Source organism: Eutrema salsugineum, unplaced genomic scaffold (genome assembly GCF_000478725.1).
Source record: "Eutrema salsugineum unplaced genomic scaffold, Eutsalg1_0 scaffold_4, whole genome shotgun sequence".
Classification (NCBI taxonomy): Eukaryota; Viridiplantae; Streptophyta; class Magnoliopsida; order Brassicales; family Brassicaceae; genus Eutrema; species Eutrema salsugineum.
Window position 1 is genome coordinate 9,867,644 of NW_006256686.1, and position 15,752 is coordinate 9,883,395.

The 15,752-nt window shown below is 32.5% G+C and overlaps 3 protein-coding genes across 3 annotated transcripts; 2 read left to right on the plus strand and 1 right to left on the minus strand.

Annotated features, from left to right (window-relative positions):
* Positions 1-4,587: 4,587 nt before the first annotated feature.
* Positions 4,588-5,614, plus strand: LOC18014103 (dof zinc finger protein DOF3.2). Its single transcript, XM_006418958.2, has 2 exons — positions 4,588-4,700; positions 4,796-5,614. The coding sequence occupies exons 1-2, from the start codon at positions 4,677-4,679 to the stop codon at positions 5,501-5,503; spliced, it is 732 nt and encodes a 243-aa protein (XP_006419021.1). The 5' UTR covers positions 4,588-4,676; the 3' UTR covers positions 5,504-5,614.
* A 4,979-nt stretch (positions 5,615-10,593) lies between these two features.
* LOC18014104 (tetraspanin-3) lies at positions 10,594-13,406 on the plus strand. Its single transcript, XM_024153831.1, has 2 exons — positions 10,594-11,182; positions 12,837-13,406. The coding sequence occupies exons 1-2, from the start codon at positions 10,670-10,672 to the stop codon at positions 13,182-13,184; spliced, it is 861 nt and encodes a 286-aa protein (XP_024009599.1). The 5' UTR covers positions 10,594-10,669; the 3' UTR covers positions 13,185-13,406.
* A 320-nt stretch (positions 13,407-13,726) lies between these two features.
* Positions 13,727-14,426, minus strand: LOC18014090 (tRNA-splicing endonuclease subunit Sen2-1). The gene is given in 2 exon segments (XM_024153924.1): positions 13,727-14,399; positions 14,401-14,426. Coding segments are annotated over 2 exon segments (699 nt in total).
* Between the last annotated feature and the right edge of the window lie 1,326 nt (positions 14,427-15,752).

Genomic DNA, 15,752 nt, shown 5'->3' on the forward strand with positions numbered 1-15,752 from the left:
AATTTCCGACGGCCGATTTCCTATAAACAAGATTTGTCGGTTTTGGGTAGAAAAGGGCCATTTCCTACGCTTAAACGACGATATTTGCTGTAGGAATTCGGCTTGCATTCTTGTAGTGAAGGGATGATAAAATTTTCCACAATACTGCACTTAAAACGTTAATTTATATAGCACTAGGAAATTACAATCCTCAAAGGAACCATAATTGGGTCTATTGATGAAAATACATAGTGACTATATATATTATGAAATGAGGATATGATCATGATCTCTACGATCAAACTTCGAAGCCCACACTTGTAAGTTACAACGGATCATATAAGGATCCATGTATTCTACGACCAGGAAATAAGGGTAATAAAAAACAATGTGAGAAAAGTGAAACGAATAGAAAATCCACACAAAAAGGTGAAATGAATAAAAGCAACAGAAAATTATATAAGAAAATACCATTGCATGGGAATCAAGGTGTTGATGCTTTGCTTGAAGATGGAGGTTAGAATAACTGCAGGTTGCTTTGGAAATTGCGCCTCACATCCTCTTTTTTTTTTTTAATATGTTAGAAAATTCTCAAACTGAAAGTGAAGAAGAGATGGATAATCCAAAGTTAACTGGATATTTGGATGTTAGGATACATTCGAAATATCCAATCCATAACTATTATGTAAAATTTGAGGTTTTAAAGTATTAATATATCGTTTATAATTAATTTTTTTTCTTTGAGAAAGATTTACAATTAATTTTAGAAATAACATTTCTTAAATTTAGATGACATAGATTACATATAACATTTGTAAATGTATATTACCAAATGCATTTAATAAACGTAAACCGCAAGTTGCAGACTTAGGATTACCAAAAAAAAAAAAAATGCAGGATTTAACATTTTAGTATTTTTGAGTTTTGTTTTTTTTTTTTTTTTTTTTGCCTCTTTGTTATAAACTATAAATTTTAGATGGTTTATTGAATTTGCTGAGTATCTAGTTTGGTTTGAATATGAATCTTGACAAGATTGAGCTTTTTATTGCAAGATTATACCCAGAGAAAGCTATACCTCTTGATAGAGTTGGTTTCCGCAGTGGTTCACTCACAATGAAGAAATAGACCATTCCAATAAATAGCTCTGGGAAATTTATGACTTTCATTATATGAACGATGAATTCCCAAACGAATTGTATAAAATGCCTTTCTAAAATTCAGTTTTAGTATTGTTTTTGTTGGCGGAGCCACATCAATTAAGGTGGGGTCATTCACCCCCTATAAAATTAAAAAAAAAATTGGTGTAATTTTTTAAAACTTAATATCAATACAATAAAAATATCCCTATTTGTTCTAGTAAAAAAAAAAATCTGACTCCTCCACTGATCTTCTACTGATTGTTTTCCTGTTAAATCTTTGTACCAACTTCGAACATTCTTCACTAAGCAGATATAGCTTTTATTTCGTTACTACGAGTACCATCAATGAGAAATCCACAACTACGAATTTTCTAGGTCACACGACAAAACTTTTAAAAAAATTATAACAAAAAAAATTATTCATATATATAATTGAGAGAAAAAGGAAAATCGGAAGTGGGTTGGTCTGAATTTTGAACCTGACTAAGACCACATGCTCAAATCTCTCTCAGCCTGTGGGATTCCCACTTTTGTTTATTTGTCTCTCTCCTCGATTTCTTCAAAGATTCTTCTTCATTCGCCACGTGTCGTTGTCTTTGTATCCACCATGCGGATGATCTCATCTTACTCGCGGACCAATCACTTTTCATAATTTGTAAATTATAGGGTTTCTTTCTCATTTGTTCAATAATTGTTCATCAACAGATCCTTAATTAAACAAAAAAAAATTCGACTCCTACTTGACATATAACAAAATTTATGACAGATATATACATATATTTATATATATTAAAACCATGATTTTATGAAAAATGAAACAGCTATAGTACATTATAACATTCACAATCTATCACAATAACTCAAAAGAGATCTATGAAATTGTCATGATTGGTTGGACTAGAAATTGGGAGCCACAACAAGGGTCCAACTTGAATAGTTGAATACAATGATCCACCATTCCTTACTCGGATACCAATCATTGTTTTTGAATCACTAATTTTAGTGGTAGAAAATGAAAGACTGTTAACATTTTGTTTTGCCTTAATCATAAGCAAATAGTACACCCAAGACCCAGGTCTCACCCAACTACCAAATCAAATTGGTGAGATGCTAAATCGATTTACTCAGTCTCTAACTCCTTTATTGAGAATATCACAAAAGCCAAAGGTCAAATATACTATTATACTAAGATCATACAGTTAATACGAAACCATATATACGTACATGCATATAAAATAGGTAGTTAGCTGTGTAAAATCTATCTGTATGTGTGTGTGGGGATGTGTGTGATCCATACCCATACATGTTTTTTGATCAAATCTTGGTCTTCATGTAAGCCCCTTTTTACGAAAATCGATGTTTTGTGTCTCTACCAACTTTAGCTGCTAGGGATATCATGGGCTACACATTGTCCGGCCAAATCTCTGCTTTTGCATGGTCATTTGTTCCGTTAGAGAGATGTGCTAATTTTCAATGAAAATTTAAAATAAAAAAGGTTAAGGATGAGTTTTCTTTGATTATATATTATTATAAGTTAGAGGATTGAAATAGATTTGTTTAGAGTTTGAAATTTATTCGATAAGTAACCAAGTGATGGGTACCTCGAGGAATGTTTTTAGCCTAGTAGTTAATTAACATTTTGTTTTATAATTAATAATAATACAAGAGGAACTAAGATCATGTTCAATGATAACAACTCTAAAAAGGGTGCTTAAATATTATTTAATTATTAAATTTAAAATCATCTTCATTTTACAACATATGTCTGCTAGTATCTGTTAAGCATCGCTGTTTACAACTCTTATTTAAGCATCAATGCTCAAATTATTCTATTTTTATGATTTAATTTTTTCAAAAAATTATCTAAGCACTTTTCCTAAGCATCTGCATTGAACATGCTCTAGCTAAAGGTTGGATATGAAGGTACAATAATAATTTGAACCGTAATGATCAATTAAAACCGGATACATCGAACTACTAGAACACCATAATCCAAGAATCACAATTATCAATTTACAAAACCTAAATTAATTAGTACATGCAGATTTTTTTTAAATGTAACAGTGAAAAGTTATGGACCATGTGCTACAGACACATAGATATTTGTGAACCAGGACTCGTCATAGAAAAAACGTGGTCCAAGAAATGATTAATCGCAACTAATTATGGAGTATACCTCTCTTCCACGGAACATTTTGGAGAGTAATATCAAACTTAATAGCGACAAAACAAACAAAAAAAAAAGTTAACAAATATACTTACCACTTAGGACCAGCCATGAGTGTGGGACCCATGCAAGAATGGAAACTTTTGACTAATTTAGAAGATTAGGGTGGGTCCTAATATACTTAGAAGATTAGGGTGGGTCCTGACTGGTGATGACAACTCAAAGGAAGAATCAAGAATGTGACACAAAAGAGGTTGAGGACACATGGAAGATGGGGTGCCTGAGAATGTACAAACAACTCCAATTCTGAATTTCTGATCCAGCGTTGTACGGCCCTCGCTCACACTTCTCATCATTTCAAACACATTCTTATAAAATAATCAGTCACCTTAATAACAGGTTACATTCATAAATAATAATGGCAAAGTGTATATGTCTTAGTTTATTTATTGTATTATTAATTTATAACTAGGAAAGAATCTAGATTTATACCACCCGATTAATTTCAGGATGAATATATCCATCAAATAGTCTACTCATCAGTTTTTTCAATTGGTCTAAATCAAAACACCATTTTAACTTGCCAAATGTGAGTAACTAGATAGTTCTACATTGTTGAAAACGCATCAGCCAATAAAAACCTTTAACTCTCTTTACCATTTGGTCGCAATGTATGTGTCGATATGGTCAAAATTCTAAGAAACTAGTTAGTATATACTCTTTTTGTTCTTTAATAATAATACACACTCCCTAATTAAAATGAACAAGTAAAAAATTACCTTTGGAGAAGACGCGAATGAGTTCCAAAGTATATGTGTTGATGATCAAAAACATAATAATAGGTTACATCACATAATAATGTCAAAGCGTATGTTGATGATCAAAAATATAATAATAGGTTACATCACATAATAATGTCAAAGCGTATGTTGATGATCAAAAATTCTGAGAAACTAGTACACACTCCTTTTTATTCTTTAATAATAATACACACTCAGTTTATATGAACAATTAAAAATGACTTTTGGAGAAAACGCTCCCATTATTTTATATACTTATTTCTAATCTACCTTTTTATATTTAAAATTGTCAGAATTAAGTAAGTGCGGGTTTTCTATTTTTGAAAAACGTATTGATGGTCTTTGTTCACATCTCATGGTCCGAGTTAGATCACGTTATTTTTCTTCATCATAACATAATAACGTTAAAAAATAATTAATATAATGATATATTGAGGAAGCCACCAAACTCTCTCCTCCCACATTTTTTTCTATATATAGAGAGATAGATGCTTGGCTTCTCCTTTATCTCCACTCTCTATATTTTCCTTTACTCTCTCCTCGCTTTATTACAATCTCAATCTTCTCTAAATTTCATAGAAAGCTTGTGAAATGGATTATTCTTCGATGCACCAGGTACTAAATTAATCAAGATCACATTTTAACTAATGATTATTTTGTTAAAGAATTGGGTTTTTTTTTAAATTCATCTTACATTTGATCTATTATAGAGTGTGGTTGGAGTATCTTCATGTTCATCACAAGATTACCAGAACCAGAAGAAACCCTCTCCGGCGATTAGGCCAGCTCCACCGGAGCAATCACTGAGATGCCCTCGCTGCGACTCAACCAACACAAAGTTCTGTTACTACAACAACTACAGCCTCTCTCAGCCTCGCTACTTCTGCAAATCTTGTCGGAGATATTGGACCAAAGGCGGTATCCTAAGAAACATCCCAATCGGTGGTGCTTACCGGAAACACAAACGCTCCTCCTCCACTACTAAAAGCCTTAGAACAACCCCTGAACCACCGATGATGATGACCCACGAGGGGAAAGCATTTCCGGCAGCGAGTTTCGGTGGATACAGTAATAACATTAACAATGAACAGATAGAGCTTGGGTTAGCATTTGCCTTGCTGAACAAGCAACCTCTAGGGTTTCATTCTGAGTTCGGAAGCTCTCAGTCTCCAATGGGTATAGAGGGTGTCTTTGGGATACCGCAGATGGAGAACGCCGGTTATGCGTTTGGGAATGGTGGAAGCGGTCTGGAGCAAATGTCGACAACGTCAAGTGATCCAAACAGGGTCTTTTGGGGATTCCCATGGCAGCAGATGAACATGGGAGGAGGAGGAAGTGGTCACGTTGATCAGATTGATTCAGGGAGAGAGGTTTGGAATAGTACTGTCAACTACATCAATACTGGTGCTTTACTGTAATCTATTTACTAAAAAATAGGATAAATCATTTTCATTAGCTTCGGGTTTGGATTCTGGTTTTCTTGGGTAGAGAAAGGGATACTTATTAGGGGGAAAGAAAATTAGATATCTTGTGCTTTCTTCGAAGATTTTCAATTACTTGGAATATGAAGTGTGTGTTTCTTTGTTTCTGATCTAATTTCTTGAGTTTTTATTTTGGTATTTCATTATGGCTCAAATGAACAATTTTCTTGAGTTTCCAAATTTCAAAACTGATGTTTACTATTTAAAATATTATTTAAGACGAACGTTGCTTATTAAATCACTTAGAAAAATATGTTAAGTGATGAAGGGAGTGGAGTGATAATCGTATCCTATATGATATAACAATATAGTTCAGCAATAGATCTATTTCTGACTATATATATAGATGTATGTATATGATCTAAAAGATAATGTAACGATAGATAACAAGGATAGGAGAATATCAATCCACAATCTTGCGTGGAATATATTCATGGAACCATGAAACGATAACATTTCCGTTTGACAAAAAAAAAAAGAGAGATAAATTTGCAGACTCGAAATGATGTCATCACTCATCAGCAAACAATTTTTTTCGTAGAATAATGTATTTACTATTTAAACACAATTTTCCGAGCAAACCCGGAATAATTAGTAGTATTGAATTTAATTTGTGCTCCAATTAATTGAAGTACTGTAATAAAGGTATACTCGAACTTAAATACAGACAGAATTGCGTTGAAAATGTGCATCAAATAAACTAAACGAATTATTTAATTTATTGCGAAGAAATGATTATAGGAATAACCAATATCATACCTAACGTGACCTATTTGCATATAAATATACATTAAGCGTGTTTTTAATTACTAAAAATATCTTTGTCGGTTGGTAGTTTGCTACTTTACTTTACCCACATAAACACATGCATGCTTAACAAATAACAACTTAAGTATGCTTATACATATATATATATATCTAATCGCTAATGGTTAGTTTCTCTGTACTGTTTTTGTTTAATGAAAATGGACTGAAAGTATATATTTGACCAATAAAGTATGCTTATATGTTTATATATAAAGACACTGATAATAACATAAAATGAGTTTTTTATTTATTAAACTGCATCAGAGACAGATAGTACTTAGTTTAAGTGTTTTTTACGAATTTGCTACATTGATTTCTTTTGATTTTATCGTCCTGCATCGAAAAGAAGATCATTTTCTGATAGCTTTGTACATGTCGTATTTTGCAAAGGTGAAGTCGTCATAAATAATAAAATAAATGCTACTTCTCAAACAAATTCAAAATAGACAAATGTTTTAAAAACTTCGAATAAGTGTTTCTACATGTAAAAGCCTATTTTTCCTCTCGCTTTTAATTTTAACTAGATGCTAATATTACAGTTTCTGTGTTGTTAATTTTATATGCGTAACATACACCAAATGAAATAACTGTTACAACTTACAATACAAGACTAAATTACATAACGTATAGTGTACAAAAACAATTATGCGTTTGTGGTTGTTGGTTTGTGCATGAGAAGTTCTCAATAACTCAAAATTGGCGCCTTAAGACTTTAGATTTTTAGTCTACGTACGATTCAAACCTTCGGATTCTTCGTATAAAACCTTTTTATCGTTACCCCAACAAATGGACCAAAGTGCTTCCACAAATATAGATCTTTGATTAAAGTAATATTCTCTCGAACCGAAACAAAATGTTTGATTTACCGTATAAATAGCTTTAGGTTTGTGTATTTCCCGAAGGTTCTTTTGATGAGAATTTAACACCTTTTAAGTAGATTTGGAATATATCGCAGTACGAGGCTTGTAGGCCTTATAACATTGTTTTCATCTGTCCTAAAATCACGATGAAACATATGGATATATATATATATATATATTTATGTTACTATATTATATGATATAATTGATATATATATAGAAATACATATGTTCAGTATATTATATATTTTTATATACAAAAGTATAAAATCAGCATGAGGTACGAACCGAATCCAATTGGAAGATTCTGGCGTGACAAAATCCTCGTCAGAATTGAACAAACTGCCAAACTCATCTCTTTGCCTTGATGGAAACAACTACCAAACTCTATCTTTATTAAAATGTTATTTTGTTTTAAATCCCAAAAAAACGGTTTTGATTTGATATGTTTGGAATTTTGTTGTATGATGTCTTTAGTGACGTTGCGTTTTCATCAATGGAATGAATAGTGCTGGATGAATATTGAAAATTGAACAAACAAATTTTCGGTTTATTTTAGTTGTTGAAGATCATAAAACAAAACTGAAGCCAAACTGAATAAAAAGATAACTATCATGTTCCAACTTCGAACCCGAATCATAACCTCGTAGATGTGGGACGATCTCACCATAAGTCTGAAGTAAAACATACTCGACCATTATGCTTTACAAGTACTTTTTTTAGCTTTTCTTTTTCTATCTCATATCTATTGAACACATCATCAGCTGTGGTATCTGTCCTGCATATTTGCTGGCAATTTAAATTTAGATACTTGTCTCTCGCTCTAACTTTCTCATACTCTACATACCGAAATAATAATCATGGCAGATGATTATTTCACTCGTCATCTCACAAACTACCTTCTGATCATATGCAAGTCTATCTCCCTTCATGAAAATCTTTGAAAACTTATATAGATGACGTATCAAGTGATGTGTTCCATGTGTTTTACTATTTATCACTAACTTTGAAATACACTTGCTTCTTTCTTTGCCATCTTCTTCAACCCCTAACAGGTACAAAACAATAAGGAGTTAGGAGATCATCTACAGATGATTATTAACGTATGTTAATTACTTAAAAATCCCATAGAGACTATGACTATGAACCAGCTGAGAAGCAATTAGATATCGAAACACAGACAACTGCAATTAGCATTTATTGTTAGGCTCATTGGGCCTTAACCCAATATACATTGTATTCTTACCGACCCCACTGAATCGGACGGAACAGATGGCTACTCAACAATAGCCTTGTTTGGTCCTATAAAACTCGATTCTTTTAAATTTGTTTCTCTACAGAACCAAACTTTGAAAGTAGAACCTGAGATATACAAATGAAAACAAAAAAACAATACGTTTTTTCATGAATTTCCAGGATCATTGATTGAAAATTCGATTTTTTAGAGTCTTTAGTAGATAGATTTTTTTTTTTCATATGGTAGATTTTAATTTTTGTAACCTTTTGAAATTAAATTTCAAGTGGTGTATTTCCCAATCTCTTTCATTGCCTTAACATAAAAGAATCATACTTTCGACTTCTCTTCGCCTTCTGGATCAATAAGACTTTATACCAATTATATATATATATATACATATATATTTATTTTATTTTTTTGGAGCAAAAAACAAATTGTATATTTTATTAGTTACTAATATATATTTAATCAGGTATAACGATTTATTAAACGGACTTCTAATCAGGAGATGGACGTATGGCGGAGCTACTTAGTACAAGATGGGGGCAGATGCCCCCAGTCAAATTTTTGTTAGAATAATGCAAATTATTAAGGCATTAAATAATGTTTCCACTCAGAATTCTTTTTTTGCGCCGATAACAAAACTATTTGGACAACAGAGATTTTTAACCCCAGAAAAAAACTGTTCTGCTTCCGCCACGATGGACGTTATGCCATGACAACGCGCTTTTATGTGCTCCCATGCTGATTGAATTGAATCTGAAGAAGGGAAACGATTCTTTGTATTGTAGTTCCCGGCCTATACACGTAGCATTATAGTTATCGTAATTATTTTCTCGAGCCAGGCAGTTATGAATCGCCACTCAGTTTTAATACTATCTAATTAGCCGACATATTATTATAGTATAAAGTTTTCGTAGCATTTCGTCTGAGGCGATATCAAGCACAATACCATATCATCTGTAACTTTATAAACTGGAAATTGGGGATAAAATAGCTTAGAGTTGTAAATGTAACCAATCTAATTGGTCGCCCTTCGATTTACCAAGTATGTATCTTATTGCCCAACAAATATTTTTTTTGAACCGATATATTTATTCCTTTTTTGTTAAATGGTAAATTTAGTCTTAACTTGAACTTAATTAGAAGCTGTAGACCATGAGATAACAACAAAAAAATCGGTGATAAACTAAAAAGATATAAAAAGTTAGGTTTATTTACTTGCCGATATACTAGCTCTAGCTTAACAAATTTGGATTAAATAATAATAGTTATCGCCCCTGCCAAAAACTAGATCAAAATTGTTAAGTGTAAAATATACTTTATCTATTTCACTCACTCTTAAGTACTTTTTGGTTGAATGAGCACACATTAAAACAACTACATATTTTCTTCAATTTCATTTTATGCATGAAAACATCACAACTAAAAACAATTGAACTAGTAAAAATATACCGTAGAATAAAAATTGAAATATTTGTATAAAAAACAAAACATCGCTTAAGGTGTAGTTAAAAATATGTGTTATTCTTTAAAAAAAAACATAAAATATATTATAATTAGTAGCACGTTAAAGACAATTACGTTTAAGAGATACATACGTAGAATATATCAGTATACCAACCCAAGTGATGAATAATATGACTTCATCACCATAAGTAAATTGTTGAAAAATATCAATTATGTGGATTTATTTCCGGAGTACAAAACAAAAAAGTCTTTTAAAAATTTCAGTATCTCACTAACCTACCGACAACGTTCACTATTTCACTAATATGAATATGTGGATCTCAAATGGTCAAAACTTAATCCTATCTCCCATAATCCCATAACTTTCAAAACCTAATTATAACTATGCAAAAACGCAAGTTCGATCATTAATTATAGATTCAAATATCTGTCTCAAGAGTCACGACAAAAATAAAGAAACAATTTTCTTTAATTTTCGTATATGTATAAATCAAGATGACAATAACACACTACCCAATTGGCAATTGCAAGAAAGATAAGTCTCTACTGTACTAACGGAGAGGAATATTCCCATATGTAAAACGACACGTGGCACAGCATGTGCACACCTATGTAAAACCCCATCATCTTCGTCAACATCACTCTCTTCTTTAGAGCATTTACAAAAAAAAAAAAAAAACAGAGCAAACAAAAATTCAAAACTCTGAGAAATCAAAAACCAAAAAAGTTATGAGATCGTGCAACCATGTAATAGGTTTCGTAAACTTTCTCACTTTCCTCCTATCGATCCCAATCCTCGGCGGAGGGATATGGTTAAGCAGCAGAGCTAACTCAACCGACTGTTTACGCTTCCTCCAATGGCCACTCATCGTCATCGGAATCTCAATCATGGTCGTTTCCCTCGCCGGATTCGCCGGAGCTTGTTACCGGAACAAGTTCCTCATGTGGCTTTACCTCGTCGTCATGCTCCTCATCATCGCCGCACTAATCGGATTCATCATCTTCGCTTACGCCGTCACCGATAAAGGATCCGGTCGAACCGTGGTTAACCGGGGTTATCTGGATTATTATCTTCAAGATTATTCCGGTTGGTTGAAGGACCGGGTTTCTGATGATGGGTATTGGGGAAAAATCAGTTCTTGTATAAGGGATTCTGGTGCTTGTAGGAAGATCGGAAGGAGTTTTAATGGCGTCCCTGAAAATAGTGATATGTTCTTCATGAGAAGGCTTAGCCCTGTAGAGGTAAACTTTCTCTCTGTTTTTTTTTCTTTTTCATTTTTGAAATAAAATTTTATTTTCTTATCTTCGATGTTGATTTGGAATCAAAATCCTGATTCAAAAACTAAAATTTGATGGTGGATTCTTGGATATTCAGATTCAGAAATTTTTTGAAAAGTTTCTAGATTTTTAGTTTTTCTTTTGGGGAACAAAGCTTTAAATTTATTTCTTGAAATAATAAATTTCGGTCGTCCATGTCTTAATGACCCATATGACGAGGGAGACTCAATTATTGAAAGATACTAATATACACTTTTTTTTATATAAATATAAACTTTGTTCAAACTGAAGGAACTTTGGTTTACTGTTTTTATAATTAACTTGGTTGACTAATAAAGTATGGAGTCTAGATCTGATTCAGGTTTTGCCTCCAGCTTACTCCAGCAAAAATTAATAAAATAATAAGCTGAAAAGTTTTCATTTTTTGAATTTATTCAAAAGGTTGAAAATTGTTGTTTAATATATTCAACCTGATTGATTGTTGTGTGGAAGCTATATAAATGGAACAAATTTTTAATTTTGAGAAGGTAAAAAAATTATGATTCTTTTGAATGATTGTCCAGGTTTATTTATTCTTATTGGCCTGGAGATCCTCTGCAATTTTGCTGGCCATTGCAGTTTTTGTTCATATACGTTAAACCTAACTTTTTGAAAATAAAGAAAATTATTCGTTTGTTGTCTTTTTAGAATTTTACTATTAACTTTCGATATTTATATATATGCTCAAACCCAAGCTTTACACGTGAGTAACCAAAACAATGATCAAGATGCATGGAAACTTCGAAAGGGTAGTTGTTCAAGTCTTTGTTTTGTCATAATATATCATGAATCTAAACTGCTCTGTTCTTTCTTTTTTATTTCCTCATAAAAGATTCTTACTTTTTGGTGTATAGTAATATTATTAGATGTAGTAACCTATCGAGCTATATAAGCTTTGATTCATGATCATAAATGATATATTGGTGGTAGTTATATATAGGGCTGGAATTATTATCCGGTATCCGGTATCCGGTATCCGGTATCCGATCCGGTATCCGGTATTCGATCCGGTATCCGGTTCTATCCGATCCGTAAAGACTGAATATCCGTGTAGTTCGGATTCGGATCCGGATAGTGAAATTAAGTATTCGTTTATTTTAGATACGGATCTGGATAATAGAAAATTTTGAAACCGGATATCCGTTATCTGTTTGTTAAATATTTATTTATTTTTAATAATATTTATTCATTTTTAAAATTAATTTTAGAATTGTTTTTGGTTTAACTCTTTTACATATGATTGAAATTCATATTGTGTGATAATTTTCTATTTTAAATTGTGAGATAAGAACATAAAAAAGATAGCATATGGAAATGAAGATAAATTAATTTCTCTATTACTTTTTTCTCTTTTGTTATGTAAACTCTTAAACTTTATGCTATTTGAATGCTACTCGAATATATATAACTTATATATGCATATAGCTTGAGCTTTGTTAAGTTTAGATATCTATAAAATGCTTCAATGATGGTCATGATGCAGAGTTACTAGTGTCTCTGCTTCACCTGCTTATTGTTTATGATGAGTTATTTGATTAATACTAAAGATCATAATCTATAATTGTTGTTAAAATTGCAGTCCGGCTGTTGCAAGCCGCCAACAGACTGTGGGTTTTCATATGGTAACGAGACGTTTTGGATGCAAGGAGGAGGCATGATAGGACCAAATAACCCGGACTGTATGTTGTGGAACAATGACCAGAGCATGCTATGTTACCAGTGCAGCTCTTGTAAAGCCGGTGTTCTTGGGAGCCTAAAGAAGAGCTGGAGAAAAGTATCTGTGATCAACATCGTTGTGCTTATCATTCTTGTTATCTTCTACGTGATCGCTTATGCGGCTTATCGGAATGTCAAGAGGATTGATAACGATGAACCGGCCGGTGAAGCTAGGATGACAAAATCACACCCTAGTCATTTCCACCTTTGATCAAAGAGTTTGGTAATTGGTACAGTTCATCATCATTACATGTTAATTATAAATCTTGTTGAAAAACAAAAAGATGAATGCTTTGAACTATGTTTTTACTTGCTTATGACAAGAAAGTTTGGATTTTGTTATTACTTTTGTGTTTGTTTTGGTATGTAACACAATTTTTTTTTCTGTGTATATTTCTTATGTTGGAAATCAGACCCCTAAGTTCTTTTTTTTTTTGTCAACCCCCTAAGTTCATTTATTACTTGTTCTTTAGAGGGAAAATCGCATTTTTAATTCTCGACGTACACAACCGCTAGCATTTTTAATTTTTTGACGACGCAAACTCGGAAACTAGTTTGATCATTACAATTGTTAGTTTCATTGGTTTGATGGTTTAAAATGATAGTGATTTATACTTTGATAGTTAAAAATATGATTTTATCTCTCTTTAAATAAGCATTACAACACAAGTTTAAATCGAAATTCTATCAAAAAAAAAGTTTAAATCGAAATATTGGTAAAAATGGACTGAGAAATCTCACTGGAAATGTAAATCATGTTCTGTTTTCATCTTCACGGCTAAGTTCTGGACTCCATCTACGTACTGTATGCTCTTCCACTGTGTAATCCTCTAAACACACAGGCAGATTCATATCCTCTCTGTTCACTTCTCCATTAACCTAAAGAACCAACAATGTTTTCGCGACGCTTCCGGTTAGCCGGACACAACAATGGATATCCGACCACACTCTTAACCGGTCATTCACTTCAATAGACCGAACCACAACTGCGTATTCAGAGTGGACAAGAGACGGATGATGTCTATACACCACGAAATCAACTTCATATTGTAACCCTGATCTCACAATCCAATTCTTTGATCTTAAATGGGAATAAGCCTTGTAAGATGTAGCAAAGTTTGGCTTAAACAATCTTATGAATCGCCATAACTCTACCTTGTTCTCCAAGCAACAACCTTGAAAGGAAATCTTGATGCATTTTAGATTGTAGAACAGAAAGAAAGCTTCTTCGAAAGTTAACTGGATCCATCTCTTGTCATTCTCGGCACAAACTACGGGTCTACCGAAACAACCACGGTCCAAAAGCTTAGCTTGCTCTGCCTCAACGGTTAGTAGGACATTGCAACTTGTGAGGACACCTGAAGCCTTGGCTCGGGTCAAAGAAGATTGGAGCTCTGAGACTGTTTTTGAAATTGGTTCCAAAAGCGCCTTTCCATTTCCACCTTGGCGCCATGAAGATGGGTCTGCAGACTCTGCACACAGAATAAAGGATCCTCCTTTCATAAAAATTTCCGGAACAAAACATAAAAGGTTTCTACTTTTGCTTAGTTTTATGAGAAACTAGTCTTATGTCACTCTTTTTAACTTTCAAAGCCTCAAGTTAGATGAATCTAATGCATGAACAATGCACCATATTTTCAAGTAATTTGAGATATTCTCGCGCGATTTGTTACTGTTTTTTTTCCTCGACTTCTGTTTAGATCAAGAACACATAAGAGTGACATCATAAATCGCTAGTAACAAAAAAACTTAATTTTATACCTCAAGGTGACCAAAAAGTTAGATTTGTGCATGCTCAACACAGACCAAAACTAAGGTCCGTGAAGCAATGACTTCAGGGCAGCCCAATAAATATTATTTTTGGGGCAGCAAAAAAAACCCAATTTTTTTTTATAAATGTGTGTAAAGAAGGTTGTTCCACATCGACCAAACAGAAAAAATGGGAAGGAAAAATTGCCTATAAATAAGAGTCATTATCCCATCAAATATTTTTTTTTAAAAATCGATTCTAGCTTATAATAATTGATTATGGGCTTCAAAAAATCGGTTTTGGCTTATAAAAATCAATTTTGGGCTTAAAAAAATCGATTTTGGTTTTTAAAAATCTTTTTGGCTTTAAAAAATTGATTATGGGCTTCGAAAAATCGATTCTGAGCTTAAAAAAAATCGATCTAAAGTTTAAAAAAATAATTTTGGCTTTAAAAAATCAATTATGGGCTTCAAAAAATTGATTTTAAGGTAGAGAAAATCGATTTTAAGAAAAAAAAAATTTTTGATTAAAGACATCATTTTTACAGTACGCTTTAGGCGTCAAATCACTTTGGGCCGGTCCTGTAGAGAATTATACAAGACAACAAATCTCTCAGACATTTCATCGAACAACTTCCGTTTGTTACAATTTTCCAATTCAATAAAAATTTCAACGTTAAAACAGAGAAACTCTTAGCGGCTATTCGCAAAGCATGTTATGCGAAAACCAATTCAAAAAGTTATTAAAAGTACCTTTGGTTTTTGAAGCTAGTAATCGCCAATTACGGAGTGTGCATCTCCTAATCAGAACATCTCTGCTTTATATAATATACACCGAGGAGAATAATGTCTTTTCACTTATTCCAAAAGGCAAAAGACAGAAACATGGACAGAATTTTGAAGACGAACGAGGGCAAGATTAAAGTTTTGTTTTTTTATGTTCTCCAACTTAAAGTTACGTAATTTTTTTTTTCATTCAAGAACTCAGAACTGAACCAGTGCACACAACCTGTTCGATAAATTGTCTTAT